The 17729-nt window shown below is 41.4% G+C and overlaps 1 protein-coding gene across 1 annotated transcript in view; it reads left to right on the forward strand.

The window, feature by feature from the left end:
* The window catches only part of LOC149298355 (RNA helicase MOV-10-like), a 32714-nt gene extending 20206 nt beyond the window's left edge, over positions 1-12508 (forward strand). The window contains exons 12-22 of the mRNA XM_089487507.1: positions 3038-3141; positions 3343-3440; positions 4288-4401; positions 4937-5039; positions 6061-6178; positions 6482-6673; positions 7416-7481; positions 7900-8025; positions 9412-9500; positions 9870-9997; positions 12444-12508. Of these exons, the coding sequence (XP_089343633.1) occupies positions 3038-3141; positions 3343-3440; positions 4288-4401; positions 4937-5039; positions 6061-6178; positions 6482-6673; positions 7416-7481; positions 7900-8025; positions 9412-9500; positions 9870-9997; positions 12444-12508 (1203 nt within the window). The remainder of the gene's footprint in view (positions 1-3037; positions 3142-3342; positions 3441-4287; positions 4402-4936; positions 5040-6060; positions 6179-6481; positions 6674-7415; positions 7482-7899; positions 8026-9411; positions 9501-9869; positions 9998-12443) is intronic.
* The last annotated feature ends 5221 nt before the right edge of the window (positions 12509-17729 follow it).

Raw genomic sequence — 17729 nt, forward strand, 5'->3', positions numbered from 1 at the left:
TTGATCAGGAATCCCAGAAACTCCATAGACTGAGAGGGATGGAGATCCGACTTCTTCCAATTGACCAGAAAACCCAGGTTCTGTAGAAGGGATACGGTCCACGACAGATGAAGCTGCAGGGTACGCACGTCTTGAGACATAATGAGCAAATCGTCTAAATAAATGATTAGACGAACTCCAGTTGCGCGCAATTTGCCCACCACAGGCTTCAGAAGCTTGGTGAAGCACCAGGGTGCCGACGAAAGACCGAACGGCAGGCTTGTGAACTTCCACCGTTGGGACCCCCATCTGAAATGAAGGAAGTCCTGATGTTCCGCTGCTATAGGAACCGTCAAATAGGCATCCTGGAGATCGAGTTTGACCATCCAGTCCCCCACCTGCAACAGGTCCCGCAGACAATGAATGCCCTCCATCTTGAAATGCTGGTAGGATATGAAGGCATTCAACGGGCGCAGGTTGATCACTGGACGAACACCGCCGCCCTTTTTGGCCACCAAAAACAAGTTGCTTAAGAAACCTGGCGAGGCGTCGGGAATGGGACATATGGCCCCTTTTGTAAACAGAGCGTGAACCTCCTCGGAAACCAGCGACCTGTCCGTCTCCGAGAACTGAATCACCCCGGGAAGCACATATTGAATCGGGGTCTGAAGGAAATCTATGTGATAGCCCCGCACCGTATCTAGGACCCAAGGATCCGCTGTCAAAGATCTCCAAGCCTCGACGCAGAAACGCAGTCGGCCCCCGACCTGAGATGTGGGAGGCAAAGAGGTTAGATGTGCACTCACCATAAGGGCGCCTGCCCTGGTAGGATCCTCTAGCTCCTCTGTTCTGCCATGGTCGCTGACGCTGAGGGAAGAAGGCAGAGGACGCTGGCTTGTGGTCCTGGAATTGGGATCTGGAAAGACCGGGGCCACGGGGACCTTGATATGGTCCTCTGGAGTTACGGCCCGGTAGACGGCCCCTGTGTCTACTGGCCCCGCCAAAAACCTTCCCTCGAAACACCTTGCGCATATTAGACTGCGCTTTGTCCAAAGCCGTAAAGGTATGGACGAACGAACCAAGGTCCTTGACGAAAGAATCGCCAAAGAGCAAGCCTTTAGCCTGCGGGCCAGGCTCAGACACTGCCATATTGACAAGCTTTGGCTCTATTTTCAGGAGAATGGCTTTGCGCCTCTCTGAAGCCACAGCAGTATTATCGTTTCCAACCAGACAGATAATGCGTTGGAGCCAGCCACGCAATTCCAGCAAGTCCACCGGGGCATTATCAGAGAGAGCCGTCTCTACTGTCTCAAAAGCCTTAGTAACTGGGCCCAGGATATCCAGGATTTTATCCTGGCAATTCCGAAGGGAAAACTCCAAACCCTTCTTAGACTTCCAGCCCGTCTTTCCCAAAAATTGGGCGATCTTAGGATCAACTTCAGGAGTGGCACAGGCGTCATCTGGTACAGACGGCCTAGGGCATTCAGCCCGCAACTTGTTCCTAGCCACTTTATCCAAAGGTTTACGAACCCTGGAGGCTACATATCGTGCCACATGTGGTGAGGGGAACCACTCTGCTGACCTGGGGTTGTGCAAGTCATCTGGATTAAACATGGGCTCACCCTGAGGATCCAAAATGGCATCCTCCCCAACAACATGATGGCCGGGGTCATCTACTCCCTCATCCGCAGGAGCAGCATCCTCATACGAGGAAATCTCAGCCTGATCCGAAATATCGGACGCCTCCTCAGAAGCCGACTCAGAGTCGGACGAATCGGAAAAGGATCGTGCCTTTTTCCATTTCCGCATCGATTTTGCCCGATGGTGGGCTCTCTTACGTGGTGCAACCACGTCATCAGTGACAGGGCGTACCTTGTCCGTCTTAGTTTTGGAGGTCAAATGTGTTACATGGTGAGTCTTGGCCGAGGCCTTACGGCCTGAAAAACCCTCTGAAGCGCCACGTCCACTTAGGTCAGGATTAGGAGTAGTGGTAGGGAACTGAACAGCCTTAAAAGCAGAAGCAATGGATTGAGAGATGTTGGATGACATAAGACCCATAGCAGACTGCAGGGCCTGGTTAACTGACCTGGACATAGTGGCATCCAGCAATGAATGAAATTCCTGAGAGGTGAGGGCATCCCCTTGGGAATCATTAGGGCCCGAACCCTCAGCATGAGCGTCATCAACAACCTGGCCAGACATCATTGGCAATTCAGCCGAAGAAATAGTTTTGTTGGGGAACATAACAACCAAGAAACCAGTCTGAATGGGAGAAAAACAAGGACAGACAAACAATACCGTGCAACAACGGCAGAAATCCGAGCAGCCGAACCTGAAATACAGCACAAAAACCGTGCGGCACTGAACTAAAATGGCCGCCGCGACGCGAAACGGCCGCACGTAAAGCCTGGCAAGAGAGGAGAGAAAACTTACCTCAAAAAATGGCCGCCGCGCGTCTGACCCAGGTCGCGCATGCGCGAAAACCTAAAGGAGAGAGAGGAACAAACCGCCGGACACAAAACAAAACAGCAGATAGAGAGGGCCGCGAGCGGCAAAGACGCACAAAAAAGGTAGGCACCACATAGGAAACCGAGGAAATACCAACGGGGATGTGGGATAGCCCCCTGGGCGTAGGGAGGGGGGGGAACCCGCAAATGAAAGGCAAAAACCATATACAAGAGCAGAAAAAATCGGTAATACTTATCTCTGAGGGAGCAGCAAAGAAAAGAGGAAGGTGTTCAGGATGCAGACGCTTATATAGGAAGGAGGGGTATCTTTGGAGGGCCCTCATTGGACATTTATGTATACCTGTGATTGGTGTATTTGTGTATGCATATATTTTCGTTTGAAAATGTTTTCTCTTTCTTTGCTGCTGAGGGAATAAAGAAAAGAGATAAGCATAATGGGAGCCTCCGTGTCTTTATAAATTACTCTTTTCATTGCTAGAGCTGTGTTAGACTATTCCTTCGTCGGTAAAAGTCCCTGTTGGTGGGCTGTAAAGTGTATGTAATAGTAATACAGTGTGTTTACATTTGTTCATTTCCATTTATCTCTGCAGCCATGCTGTAACTGGGACAATGGGCAAGGGTGTTATGTGTACCCCTGTAAAGATAAGCTCAAGACATACAGAGTTATCATCACAACGCTCACAACCGCTGGAAGGTAAGCCCCTGCGGGAAGACTGTGTTTGGGTCTTGGCAAACTATTAAGGATTTGGGGTTATACAAACCTATAAACTGAACATTTTGTCTTTCCTCAATTAACACTGACTATACACATTGGTGTATTGGTGGTAATATAATATTTTTTCTGGACCGTATACGAACTTTTTTTTTTTTTTCTCTCCCCCCCCCCCCCCCCCAGGCTGGTGTCTGCCGATTTCCCAAAAGATCACTTTTCTCACGTGTTTATTGATGAGTCTGGACATGCAGTGGAGCCCGAGTGTGTGATAGCAATAGCAGGTACGGCAGCTTTGATATTATTATTTGTTGATTTCTATAGCGCCATTGTATTCTACAGTGCAATAGGCCAACGGTACGTAACAATACGTGTATCACATGAAAATGTAGACTTGAAAAAAGGTCCTGCTCAAAAAAGCTTACTTACAAACTCTGTCTCAGCTGTACTCTTCATATTAGAGTTCCTTCCTAATGTTCTGTGAGGATTTTATTCATTATTTATGAATAATTTATTTAATTTACAAAGAATTATTTATGTAACTTCTCCCTTTTTAAACAACTGTCCACACTTGGTTCTTGTAGCAGTGATACGACTGAATAGAGAGAGAGAGAGAGAGAGAGAACATTCAGGATAGGTAAAACTCATTATAACTTGTCCATTTCTTGGTCAGGGATCACAATTTTTTTTGTTTTTTTTCCCCAAAAAGACCATTCACATCTAACACCTAACCTACTAAAGGGAAGTTGGATCATTCATTTCTAGTTACCATGATTTGGGTTGTTACTTTAGACACCCCATAGTGACCGTGTTGTGGATTTGCATGTAAATCATACAAAAAAGTCCTACATATGCCCCCCCCCCAAACAAAAAGAAGCCCAAGGGGCAACTGCTTTCCCTGCTGCCAGAAAAATGAATTGAACTGCAACCATTGCCAAGTGCCTTTAAACGAAACAGTCACCAACCTGTAGGGAAACTTCTGAAAATCAGCCCTAGTGGTGGCCGATGCCCACTTGTTTTACACGAAACCAACATAGATTACATTTTTATGTAACGCCATCATATTCTGTAGCACTGTACAATGAGTAGATATAATGTTTATTCAATTAAGTTTTTTTTGTTTGTTTATAGGGCTTTTAAATGTGATGAATCCGCAAAGCAAAGGAGGGCAGCTGGTCCTGGCTGGTGATCCGAAACAATTAGGACCAATATTAAGGTCCCCGTTGGCTATTGAGCATGGATTAGGTCAGTGGGGAAAGCTAAGCTTGCCTGTCTAGAAAAGACATGGAGATCTGTCCTTAATTTATATAGATAGACCTGTGAGTGCCCATTTTTCTTTGGTTACATATATATTGATTGATGTATGTATATCTTCCGTTCTCCGCACCTTGATGTTTACATGCCGTTTTTATCTTTTACTTACTATTTGTAGTAAGCAAAATAATGGCTTTAACTCTTGATTACTTGGATTTAGTTCAATTTTATGATGCTTGATGTCCTGAATTAACTCCATCTCCCAAGTATGGATTTTACCAAATTCATTGTCTATAGGTGAATGATTCAACCTCCTCAGCTTGGGTTCAAACTCAACATATGCATCTGAACCAAAGCTTTAAACTGTACCTTTACAGAACTATGAGAGCCGTGCCAAACTTGGTAGCCATTTTTTACACTTTGCCAAAGTCACTATTAATATATTTTCTGTTGACAATCTTTCTTTCTTTAAACCACCTTTTTATAATTTAAAATACATTTTTTATTGTCGTTTTGTGTCCTGCAGATAAGTCTCTGCTTGAAAGGCTGATGACAGAGAATTCTCTTTACCAAAAAAATAATGAAGGCTACAACTCCCAGTTTGTCACAAAGTTACTGAAGAACTACAGGTGTGTGTCTCATATTCTGCAGATTATGATATAAATTGACTGATTTTTTTTTTTTACGATATGTTTACTGTAGAAACTAAACATTTTTAGTGTCATAAATGCCTGGCATAGATCTGCTGCGGTCAACCACGTGGAAAAGGCTTCCAGTACCAGTATTCCAGCAGGCCGGTCAAGACCTTATGACGATCCTCTCTACCGATGAAGACTATGTCTTTTAGCACTGAGAAAAGCTTGTAAATTGTAAAAATGTTGAGTGCATGGAAGAACTTTGCTGCCTTCATTTTAATTCCTTTATAATTTAAAGGGTGGGTGCTGATATGTAATACGTATGGCAACGGTATCACGCTGGTGGCTTAGACAGTGATTTAACTCCCAGCGTAAATATGGTCAGATATATTATGGTTAACAAGTTAAACGTATAGATTCACGTGTGTGTGTATATATATATATATATATATATATATATATGAAGAATATTACAGATATCAGCAAAATTGCCCTTTTGAGACAGAATAACTGCTCACAAGGCATGGAAGTATTTATTTAGTTATTATTGGAGTCTGTTCCAAACTGCCTACCACTGAGAATAATTACTCCGTGTGAATGTAAAACTGCCTTTAAAGCTCCAATACCTTGTTATGGCAGAAAATGGTTACTAAACAGTCAAAAAAATATTTTCAAATCCAAATATATCCTTCCAAGCAGATATCAAATTTGCAGATAAAATGTTGAAGAACAGCCCCACGCTATTATGCCTCCTGCCGAACGTTAGTTGGCACAAATGCAGACAGGTAAAGTTCTCCTGGCATCCATCAAACCTAGACTCCCCAAAGCCCGTCAGACCCGTTCTTTTCACAAATGTTTGTAAATGCGGACTGCATGGCTAGGTGCCTGACTTTAAGCACCTATGCAAATGGGTCCCAATACTTTTGTCCACATAGTGTATGTGAAATTAGGCTTTTTTTTCCCTTACCTTTCAAAAGTAGGTGAGCTAATCTTTGTTCCTTTAACATCTCCATAGATCGCATCCCAGCATTCTGAAGATTCCGAACGAGCTGTTTTATGATAATGAGCTTCAACCATGTGCAGATCAGCTGCTGTCAAATTCCTATTGCTCATGGGAAAAGTTGCCTCGTAAGGTAATGTGCGACTGATGACCAGTCTGGTTACTGTGAAAGGCCATTTCTACTCTAACCTGCTCCTCCACCGCTAAGTAACCGGCTTGCATGTGCAAAAGAGACCCTATATAAAGTTAAAGGGACCGTGTACCATTCATCTCTTGAATATATCTCTTGTGATATGTGAATTTTAATATTTGAATTATCATTTTTCATAGATGTGACAGTACATTGTTGGGTATAAACCGGTATTTCATTTCTGCGCAGCTTCTTACATTTGTTACCCTAATTGTTTGTTTGGTTTTTTTTTGTTTGTTTTGTTAGGGCTTTCCAATAATTTTCCATGGTGTAATGGGGAAAGATGAGCGGGAAGGCAACAGCCCATCCTTCTTCAACCGCAATGAAATTGATGCGCTTTTATCATATCTAACAGCTTTGCTGGAAACGCAGGGGAGGAATGGACTGGCTAAGATTTCCCCTAAAGACATCGGTATCATCTCTCCTTACAGGAAACAGGTAAAGATGGCAGCTTACCAAAATGTCTAATAAAATGAAATAGAAACCTTTTAGACTTCCAAACAATTTTATATATCGCGCCAGCAGATTTCTGTAGCGCTGTTACAATCAGTGGCATAATTTAACCCCTTAATGACAAAGCCCGTACATGTATGGGCTCAAAATGCATTGTTTTCAATGGGTTTAGGGACTGCCCATTGTCCTTAAGGGGTTAAAATGACACACAATAACAAACTGGTACAAGATGGCGCTGCTGTTGTGAATTTACACTAGTCGGTGTTGAGGGGGGAAGTGAAATAGTAGGAGAGGACTGCTTAGATGGGGGCGAGTTGATGGGGTCCGGATGGTCTGGTAGAGGTCGTTGATCATAGAGGTGGTGTTTGGACCTGATCGGCATCCTTAAAATCTGCGGTGACGGTACTCTGAAACTTTACATGTGCGAGGCTCTAGAATATTGGATAAATAAGTATAAAGACGCTTTCCAGAATGCATACCATGATTAAGCCGAAGAGACTAGTAGTAAGAGAGCTGGCTGGCAGGTTGACACATGAGTAAGCATATGCCCTGTGAATATAATAGGGAAGCAATTTTCAATTGCATAGCTCAAAAAATAAGCTAAATTAATTACATTTTGTTAACCAGACAGAAATGCTAAACTACCAGGTTTGGTACTGTATTGTTTAGGGGTTTTTTTTTGTTTGTTTTTTTTACGCTACTCTACTCTACTCCTCTCTTCCCTCAGGTTGAAAAAATCCGAAAAGCTATTGACCTCCAGTTTAAAGGGGTGTCTGATATCAAAGACCTGAAGGTAATGACTATATCTCATCATTAAATCACTCTGCTCTGTCTGATGTTACATTATTTCCCCTCTTTAAGTAGCCTTAATTGATAACGATACGTATTCCTCTTTAGTACAGATCTAGTATAAAAACCTCTTACTTTTTAAGCCAAATATCCCCAAAGTAGTTGCTCTGATTGGAAAAGTCAGTATAATGTGTCTCTAGTTTCTACAGAATATAGCTGTGGAGATCAGTTTATCTCTGCCTTTCATTTTAAGGCATGTTTTCCATGTTAAAACGCGCTTCTGTAAAATGCACCACTTTTCATGCACAGATGTAACAGTCTGCCAACTAGTTGTATTCTGTGATTAACCACATTGTCAAGCGCCAAATATGTTATGCTGATTTTAGGGGAAACTCCTATTGAGAATTCTCTGGTTCTTGCAGGTCGGCTCAGTCGAAGAATTTCAAGGTCAGGAACGGAAAGTGATTATTATATCCACAGTGCGAAGCACCAAAGATTATGTGAAGTTTGATGAAGATTTCAGTCTGGGATTTCTGAAGAACCCCAAGGTAAGTCTGAAAAGATGGGAAAAATGAATAAAGAGAAATCCTGATTCTGTCATGGGAGATGCAGTTGCTGGTGACGCCAATGTAGGATCCTACCATAACTCTTTTGTAAAACGGGAATGCACGCTTACAGCTGCAGAAATTCTTCCCGTTGTGCCCCAACGGGAAACATGTCACTGAACATGTTGGGCTTGGGAAGAACCTGCCAAGGTTGAAGTGTTGCATATGTCTTGTGGAATGAAAGGAACTGTATACATCTACACCTGCAAGTTGGGGTTTTCGGTGGAAGAACTGGAAGGCTTTAGGCAGTCTGTTGTTTCAACCAAAAAAGACTAAATAGAAAATTTTGAGTGTTTATGGATGAGGAACAAAAGAGATCATGTGTTCAATTAAATTTTACAAAAGTGTTGTATGAAGCTACGCGGGTCAGTGATTGTTGTGGTGTGGAAGAAGATAGGTGACTATGCTAGGTGAACCTAAGGACAAAATACATCCTATAATCTTTACATCGGCGGGAGGTTTTTCTGATGCACGCTCTGAGCAGGAATAAAAACTGGATCCATTGTACTTGTGCTTGGCGCAAGCACCAGTTACACACAAAAAACAAGGAATTCCTGTCCTTGTGGTTGCCAGAAACTACGTTCAATGTAAAAGAGTTCCCAGCGGGTCTATGCAGACCAACCTGGTACCTCTGAACCCCCTTGCAGACTGATCACGGGTATTGTGATTAACCGTGCAAGGCTTGTGGAGCGTATAAACATGGTTTCCAAAGAATTCCCCATCTATAATTGAAACGATCAATTGTTGGGTACACAAAGCCTAAAAAGAAAGCTGTGACGTCATCTAGTAAAACGGGCAAAAGAGCTTTGGTCGCTAGGATGAGAAAACCTCTGGTCATGAAGGGGTTAAAAGGAAAGGGTTTACGCCATAATTTTAATCCGGCACATTAATCTCGGGGTTATCTTGAATTATTGAGGACTAAAGGTTCGATTGTGCCCTGTGTGCGCATTAGAATAGAAAGGGCTCCCCCATGTCCGCATCTGCATACTCCCTTTGTCTAGTATTATGTCTTAACCCTTTTCATTCCAGGATGATGTTAGTCTATAATGGGTAGGGAACTTGTTATGAAGACCTATTTTAACAGGATGTTGGAGAGGCTTGAAATGAAAATACATAATGTACTGTGCAAGTGAAAATGTATTGAGATCGTAATGGCTACCAGGAAACTTAAATCTGTTAAATTACAGTATATTTTTATTACATGTCCAGTGACGGGCTTTTTATTGATATGCATTTGTATTGCAAAACATGTAGTAGCTGTATGTTAGTCTTTGTTTTGCTTGTTGCGGCTCCTTCCGTTAAAGTCATGTTCTCTGATTCCCTCTGCAGAGATTTAATGTGGCAATAACAAGAGCAAAGGCGCTCTTAATTGTGGTGGGCAACCCAATAATACTTTGCAAGGATCCCAACTGGTCTGCGTAAGTAACTTACATTATCGCTTATAGGGCTGGGGAGTTGGTACGCAAGGTTGCCCCCTAACATTTTTGTTACTTTAATGCAGAAAACCTAAAAAAAAATAAAAAAATGCCAATATTATTTAATCCATGTAACATTTTGACTCATTCATAACATTTTGACTCATTCATTCTGGTTGCAAAATATCAGAAAATGCTCTGATGGAATTGAACCTTCACAGAAATGTAAATAAACCTTAGCAGATATTATCCCTAACTATGAATTAAGTGGAGTGATCTCAGCCCTTGCACGAAACGTTTCGTTTCCGTTAATCTACCTCTAATGAATTAATCCCATTTTATTTTCGAGCATTTTACATTCTCTATCCGTAGGTTTCTAAAGTATTGCACTGATGCTGGAGGGTATACAGGTAATAGACTTGATGATTGTGACGACCTGCTAAATGATGAAGAACTTACAGAGCTTTTCAGTGGCTTGGACATTAATGAACCACCTGCAGGTGTGTACGAGACCATAAATGATTTATCCCCTAATCTCCTCTCACAGAAGGGTTAAATCCGATTCCCATCAGAAAGTCAAACCTTTCGAACTGCAACTAATTTCACCCTTAAGTGAACAAAATTTACAAAAAGTAAAAACGGACATATAATTTGCACACGCATGCAGACCTACAGAAAAATGAATCGCTATTCTTTTTATGTTAAAAGAATTAAATTGACCTCGGAAGAGAAAAGTAGTCTTCTAATATTTTCACCATCTTGTGAAATAAGTTTTACAGAAAAAGTTCCATGTTTTTCCAGGACATTTAGTTTCACAATTTTTAAGTTGTTCCCTCCTGGGGAAACCAATCCCTCCAGCTAATTCGCAACAAAACCAGTGAATGTTACCGACCCCACCATTAAAGAAACCATATATACCAGAGCCATGAATTCAAACCAATGTCTCTACATTGAGAACATGTGGGCTGATGATGAAACATAATATAAGAGCCATTGGCCCATCTTTTCTGCCAATAAAATAAATATAAATTAAAACAAATAATAATAATGAATGGAAGAATGGGAAACTATAACGTGATTACTCATCTTAACCAGCAATTCAGCTATCCATTTCTAAGGCTAAGAACCACTAAGAAGGTTATTCGCTACAAATGGAGGATTTTTTTAATGGTTAATTTCACCATTGTTCCAAGCTTTCTCCAAAGAGTGCATAAACAACACAGTCTTTGTTATTTTGTGATCTCCTGGGTAACTTGTAAAGAACTGCAGGCCTCGGTTGTATTAGTTAAGGCCAATTAGAAAGCTAAGATTAGGGCTGCAACTAACGATTATTCTAATAATCGATTAGTTGGCTGATTATTTTTTCGATTAATCGGATTTAAAAAAATGCAAATAGTTTTTTACATTTTAAAATAATGTAATAAAAAAAACTAAAAATTTACACTTTCATCTCTTTATCACAATGGCCTCTCTCTATTCACCTTCTTATTTTACTGACATAATAATAAAAGCTACAAGAACCCAAACACCGTGTTTCTCAAACTAGGTTTGTAATACAAAGTTATTGGTAAATATTAATTCATGTTAACTATTTTTCATATTTAATAAAAACTATGAGAAAAAAGCCTTGTTTATATTTTTTTTATTTACCAAACTGCACATCTGACCCCCAGCTTGCCACTCTGCCCCCAGATATGCCTTATACCTCCTATATGCCAGAGATTCCACTGTGCCCCCAATATGCCTTATACTCCTTATATGCCAGTGATATGCAACTGAGCCCCCTGATATACCTTTTACCCCCAGATGTCTTATGCCCCCCTTATATGCCTAATATCGATATGCCTTATAGCTCCCTATATGCCACTGTGCCCCCTGATATACCTTATAACTTCCAATATGCCACTCGCCCCCATTTATGCCTTATAGCTCCCTATATGCCACTGTGCACCCTATTATGCCACTCTGCCCCCCTAAACGCTCTGCAACACCCTGAAATTCTCCCTGATTCACACTCTGCCTCCCCCAGATATGCCACTCTTAAACTCATTATACCCCCCATACACCACTCTAACTCCCCCAGATATGCCACTCTGCCTCCCTGAAATTCATTACACCTCCATACACCACTCTGCTACCCTGAAATTCATTATACCCCCCATACACCACTATAACTCACCCATACACCACTCTGCCTCTCTCCCCCCTCCCATTCACCACTGTGCCTCCTCCCGACTCCCTGGTGTTTTGTGAACCTCCGTTGCTGACAGGCACTTTCACTGGAGCTTCATAGAAGCCCCAGCTTAAGTGAAGGGGAGTAACGGAGGCTATCTGTGCGCATCGTGCAGACACCCACCAGCTGAAGGAGGATGATCCTCTGCAGGAGACCTCGATTCTCTGTCAACCGGTGGGGGTCTGCAAGATGCGCACAGACAGCCTCCGTTACTCCCCTTCACTTCCGCCGGAAGTGGAGACGGAAGTTGCCTGTGCACATCGCACAGACACCCACCGGCTGACAGGGGAATCCAGGTCCCCTGCAGCGTTGCTGGGGATCTGGATTCTAGTGTTATAATCCGATCTCTGTTTGATGTCGGATTATATAAGGAGAGGAGTTTTTCAGAGCATTTTGTGTTTTAAATAACGGTCTTTGTCTAATATTTAAATTAGTTGGATAATCTAAAACATTTTAAGTGTGGGGGTAAAAAAGCTAAATAAATAGGGAAGGGGCAAATGTTGTTTTTTACAGCACTGTACTGTTTCTTGTATGCTATGAACACCCTACTGGTTACTTGCATCCACAATTTGGAAGAACATATGTATGTAAAATTGTAATAATTGTGTAGAATGCATAGCAAAAGGAACAGAGTCGCTGATCAACATTCTTTATTCCTTTTTATCAGATTTTATTGTGTTATGTAGCTCACTTTGTTTTCTTTGATGCTTTAGGACAAGATACTGGTGAGAGCTTTGTCCAGCAGCACGTAGACCCAGGCTGGAGATCTGATATCTGATCTGATGCCTTCACCATCAACCTACCGAACCAAAGATCTAAAACACAGAACCGCGTTGAGACGTTTGTTTGTTAAAAAGCACTTTTTTTGTTTGTTTGCAGACGCCTAACTCTTAGAAGCAGCAATAATGCCATGCTAAATTTCTCTTTTGCTTGTTAGATCTAAGATACTGAGGAGTATCACCATAACAATGTTTCTCCTCTAGGGACCAGCCTCTAATAGCCATGCTTTGAAACTCTATAATTGCCTCTCATTCCATTATTTTGATTACCCATCCTCAATTAATGATACTCCAATGCAATCTCTAGCATGTTTTCATTTTTGGCGCAAATATCAGGGTTAATTTTACAAGCAAAAAAATGCCAATGGTTAACCATTCTCTGTTGGTAATAAACTTTTAATACTCTCATTGGCTATTTTATTAGCATGTTTTATTCTGCAACATTTTCCTGCCATTGTTAAATTGTTTAAATGGCTTTAATAGACACATGGTTGATGTTTGTACTTACAAAAGAAGCATTTGCACTACACAGGCCAAGTCCTATTATCATGTTTATGTCATAAATAATTTTAATAGAAAATAATGTTTCATTACCTCACTTGGTTATCTTTACTATTTTTTTTTGTTTTTTTTTGTTTGTTTGTAAACGTAATAAAAAATTTCAACGTGGCATTAGGTTACATTTATTTAAATTATGGGATAGCAGTAAAACAATTTTATTGAAATGTTATTACACAAATGGTGGTTTAATGATTTTCTTCCATAAGTATCTTACAGTACCAAAACAAATCACTAATTCACTTATGAATATATTATAATTAAAAAAACACTGGGACATTCCTTGATTAGATTCAACTGTTTAAGCCCATTTTTTCTGGAACAAACCAAGCTGCTCATATATGAACATTGTGAAAGTGAAGCATCTGTAAAATAAACACGTGTCCTTGTGTTTTATTAAATGTCTTTAAATTACAAGAGGAGGTAAAAGTAATGGATTGATTTATTTAATTATATATTCTGCTGCTATTACACTTTGTTAATTTATTCAAGGAGGCATTTGGGGTCTCTTCTATAACTTTGAGATCAATGTTTTGTTTGTTTTTGTGTATTTAAAGCTATTTGCTTTGTTTTTTGTAACAAATAAAAATACAACTATAGACACCTTGAGTCTCTTATTTTGTTCCTGAAATCTGTACATTTTTTACATTATAAATGAGTATACGTTAGTATGTGAACAGCCTAGTCCCCAGAACTAAGCCCCGAAGGACACCAATGAGTGGTGGAGAAGATGAACAAGTACCAGAGAAGGAGATGCTGAAGGTACATTGGGGGAATAAATATTTGGCCAGTAGAGAGCTGTATTTGGGGAAGGCTTGTAAGAGAAAGTGTGGTCAGGAGTATCAAAGGCTGCAGAGAGGAGAGTGTTAGTAATTTTGGTACGGGCTGTCTTAGTATAGTGTTCTGGATAGAAACCAGATTGAAAAGGGTCACCCAGATAGCGTAAAGAGATGGGGTTCGACAATTGTTAACCGTTTCAGTACTTTGGAGGTCCAGGACGAAGGGAGAATGTTGTGCATTATATCCCCTGGTTAATGAGATTTTCTCCAAATACAGGTAGGGCAGCTGTGTGGGTCAATACCTGAAAGTCTTTGGGCACTTATGCTGCATTGAAGTTCCAAGCATACTAAATTAGACAAATGCAAGACGTGGTAATGGCTGCATTAACAAAAATGTTGCAGATTTGAACAAGATATTTTGCACCCAGGTGAGGCAGTTCTGCAGTGTTTTTGTACAAACACAAAGTAGGATGATGTTGGCAGACATTTATTAAGAAGAAACAGACCTAGATAAGCCATTGCGTTCTTTTTATGTGATTAAGGTTTATGGTTTGTTTGTTTTTTAGCTGCCATCCGCTTCACATATATGATCCCCACCCCCGTGTTTCATTGGAATCATACTATTTGTCTATCTATAGTAACATTGTAGTTACTGGGCTATGCAGCAATTAAGCGTGTGTCCTTTTAATGGACAAGGTTTGCCATTGCAAATCCATGGTCATTAATATAAGTAGACACCCCTTTGTGGTTATAACCGCCTTCACTTTATGGATTTCCACAATATTCTGGAGCATCTGTTGGAATTTGTGCCTATTCAGCATTTGTGAGGTCAGGCACTGATGCTGGACAAGGAGACCTGAGTCGGTGGCCTAACAAAAAATGAGGGACCTCCATATATAAAGTTTTATATTGTTCCCCCCAGAACAAGAAGGGCTTTTTAGATACCATAAAAAAATATGGTGAAAAATTGCAAAAATAACTTTCTTACTTTTTATTTAAAAGCTAATTAAAAAAACCTGCTAATAGATTATAAAATTTGTCCTAAGTTTTTATGGTTTTTGGCTTTTTAATAAAGTTATCGGGCAAAAGGTACAAGTAGCTATTTCAAATTCCCCCCCCCCCAAAAAAAAAATCTGGTATTGTCCCCGTGTCCTATTTAGGACACCTTGCTAATTCGATTTACTCCATATATTTTGTAAACACAGAGTAAATAGAGTATTTCAAATGCTGGTATTTTAATACTTTCCATGCACTAATTCTACCACCAGCCCTTACCAGATTTTTTCACACAAATTGTACTTTAGGTATAAATTAACAGCTCCTGGTACATGTCACTTACAAACACCTTAATATGTGTTCAGCAACATCTCCCAAGTACAGTGATACCCCCACATGCATGTGTTTGTCAGGTTATTTGGGTTGGTTTGGGAACCATAATTTGGAAGTCCACATTTTTAAACTTTGACATGGTGTCATCCTGCCTCCATGTCCGATTCAATTTACCCCATCAAATCATTTTTTTTTTTTTTTTTTTAAAAAGACACCCCATGGGTATTTCAAATGCTAGTATTTTAACTGTTTCCACGGCAGGAGTTTTGGGAAGATACAGTACTTTTTTTGGAACTGAATGGTTCCCATGATGGTGACATCACTGGATAATTATTTTGACGTTACCACATAATTTTTTTCTAATTTGTGCATTTTTAAAAAAAATATATTTTACTAATCACATTGTAATTAGAGAACTGGGCTCCATTGACTTTCATGGTTGAATGCAGTACCGGAGTTGCTTATTTTTTAATGGGCACCGCCATCTTGCGAGAGGGAAAATCTCTTGCAATGGCGCTTGTGACTTCTCTGGAGAGGTCACAGGGCGTTGGTTTTTCGTTGTCACTGAATGCCTTGCTATCATTGATCGCCTCCTAAGCTCTTTTAAATGAGACATCCACCCCCTCATTGACGCACAGGGCCTCTGCTGCTGTTTTCTAAGCTTATTTAACGCCACACCAAACTCATGGACCTTATGGACCTCTCTTTGTACACAGTCATGTCCCGGTATCCAGGTGAACCAGTCCGGCCCTGGTTGTATTAATGAGTATGTGTGATTGAGGGAATGAATATTTGTGAACAAGCGAATTAATGAATACATGGATGTGTAATGGGGGGGGCATGGCACATGGAGGCAGTTTGGGGGCAAATATGCCCCAGGGAGGCTGTTTGCGGGGGGGGAGGGGGGTTGAGTGCTATGCTTCCAATCTGGTTGCTAGGCCGGTCCTGTGGATGCAACCTGGTTGCAGGGCTGACATGATACTAAAGGGGGGGCGCAGTACGCAAGGGTGTGGGGGCATTCATTCACAAGTGGGTGCTGGCTGGGTGTGGGAGCATTAGGGTGACCACATCAGCTATGTTTTGCAGGACACATTTTTACATGCTGAGCAGCCCAGATAAAATGCTGCCCTCCGGTATGTGGGATAGCCAGAAGGGAACCAATTAGTCAGATATACATCTCCTGCATGGAAGCATTTTATCTGGGCTGGCAGCATCAATACACAAGGGGGGCAGCTGGGGCCATTAAATAAATCAATACTAAATGGAGGGGCAGGCTGGGGACAATGCAAAAGGGCCAAAAGCAGAAAAGGGGGTCAACAACAAAGCATTGTGGGGGGAAAACTCACTCTCTCTATATATATATGTGTGTGTTTTTTTTTTATTTTTGTAGTGCGTGTGCGCGTGTGCGTGCACGTGTGTCGGAATTACTTGGCACTTTACCTTTTGTAGGACTAAATTGAACTATTTAACTTTTACTTTTCTAGAGATACAACGCCCTCCTGAATTTGTAGACCACTTCCAGACAAAACTTTCTAGGCCCAGAAGTCAGCAAGAGGAAGTGTTATTTTCTCTATTTTAAACGGATTAGCACTAACTTGTACAGATGTACTCCCAGCCTGATCACATAAGATTCTATCCTATATATTATCAGCCGCTTGATTAGTACACATGGATGCTGAGGAGTTAAGATTGTCTAATTTTAAAAAAGGCCCACCAAAATCCTCAGTATCTGAGGGATCTCAGGGTCTGGGTGATTGAGACCGAGCCATTCTTTTGTTTACTACAAGACAGTATGTGTGTTTGCCTTGTTGATTTGTGTGAAAATAACAGAACGGGAACACATAAAAGCGCTTTCTGTAAACTAGAGCGGTTTAACCCCTTCAATCCCGGAGAAATTTTGCCATTTTTGCGCTATGTCGGTTCAGCGATGATTCTCTTTTACTGTGAATAGTGTACCCTTATAAACTATATATTGTTTTTTCAAGGAGAGATAGAGCTTTCTTTTGATACCATAGTTGGATGATTAGCTGAAAATTTAGAATTAGAAATGTAGTAAAAAGTAGCAAGAATTAGAAAAAAAAATCTGTGTTTTTTTCATTTTCCCTCTGAATCCTCACAAAATTAGGTAAAAAGACAGAAAATTCCATCCAGATTTATCCATTTAGGTGTCCTGTAGATGTCGATGTGCCCAAAGTGCCCGTTCCCGGCCGCATAAGTTGATCGCGGCCGGCCGGCAGTTTTGCTCTAAGTCCCCGTTTATGGCAGGTCAAGTTGCTTGAGAAACCCTGGAAGTCAATGAGGTTGGATTTGCCGGCCGCATTCGACCCTCGCTCCATCGAAGTCGGCATGCCTTGCCGGATTTTCCCGGTGGTGACGTGGAACTCCGTCCCGGTTCGCCAGGGACGTCAGGCACCCTCCGCCGGATATATAGGGAAGCTGCTGCTTGTTCCAGAGAGCCGGCTCCCAACGACCTCGCGAAGCCCAGCCCGGGTGCCGGCCAGGTCCCGGCTGGTAGACCTCCGAAGGTCCCGCCCGGGGCTCCACGGACCTCGGG

The sequence above is a fragment of the Sceloporus occidentalis genome, unplaced genomic scaffold, assembly GCF_023333645.1.
Source record: "Sceloporus occidentalis isolate IW3139 unplaced genomic scaffold, rSceOcc1.0.p SCAF_33, whole genome shotgun sequence".
Classification (NCBI taxonomy): Eukaryota; Metazoa; Chordata; class Lepidosauria; order Squamata; family Phrynosomatidae; genus Sceloporus; species Sceloporus occidentalis.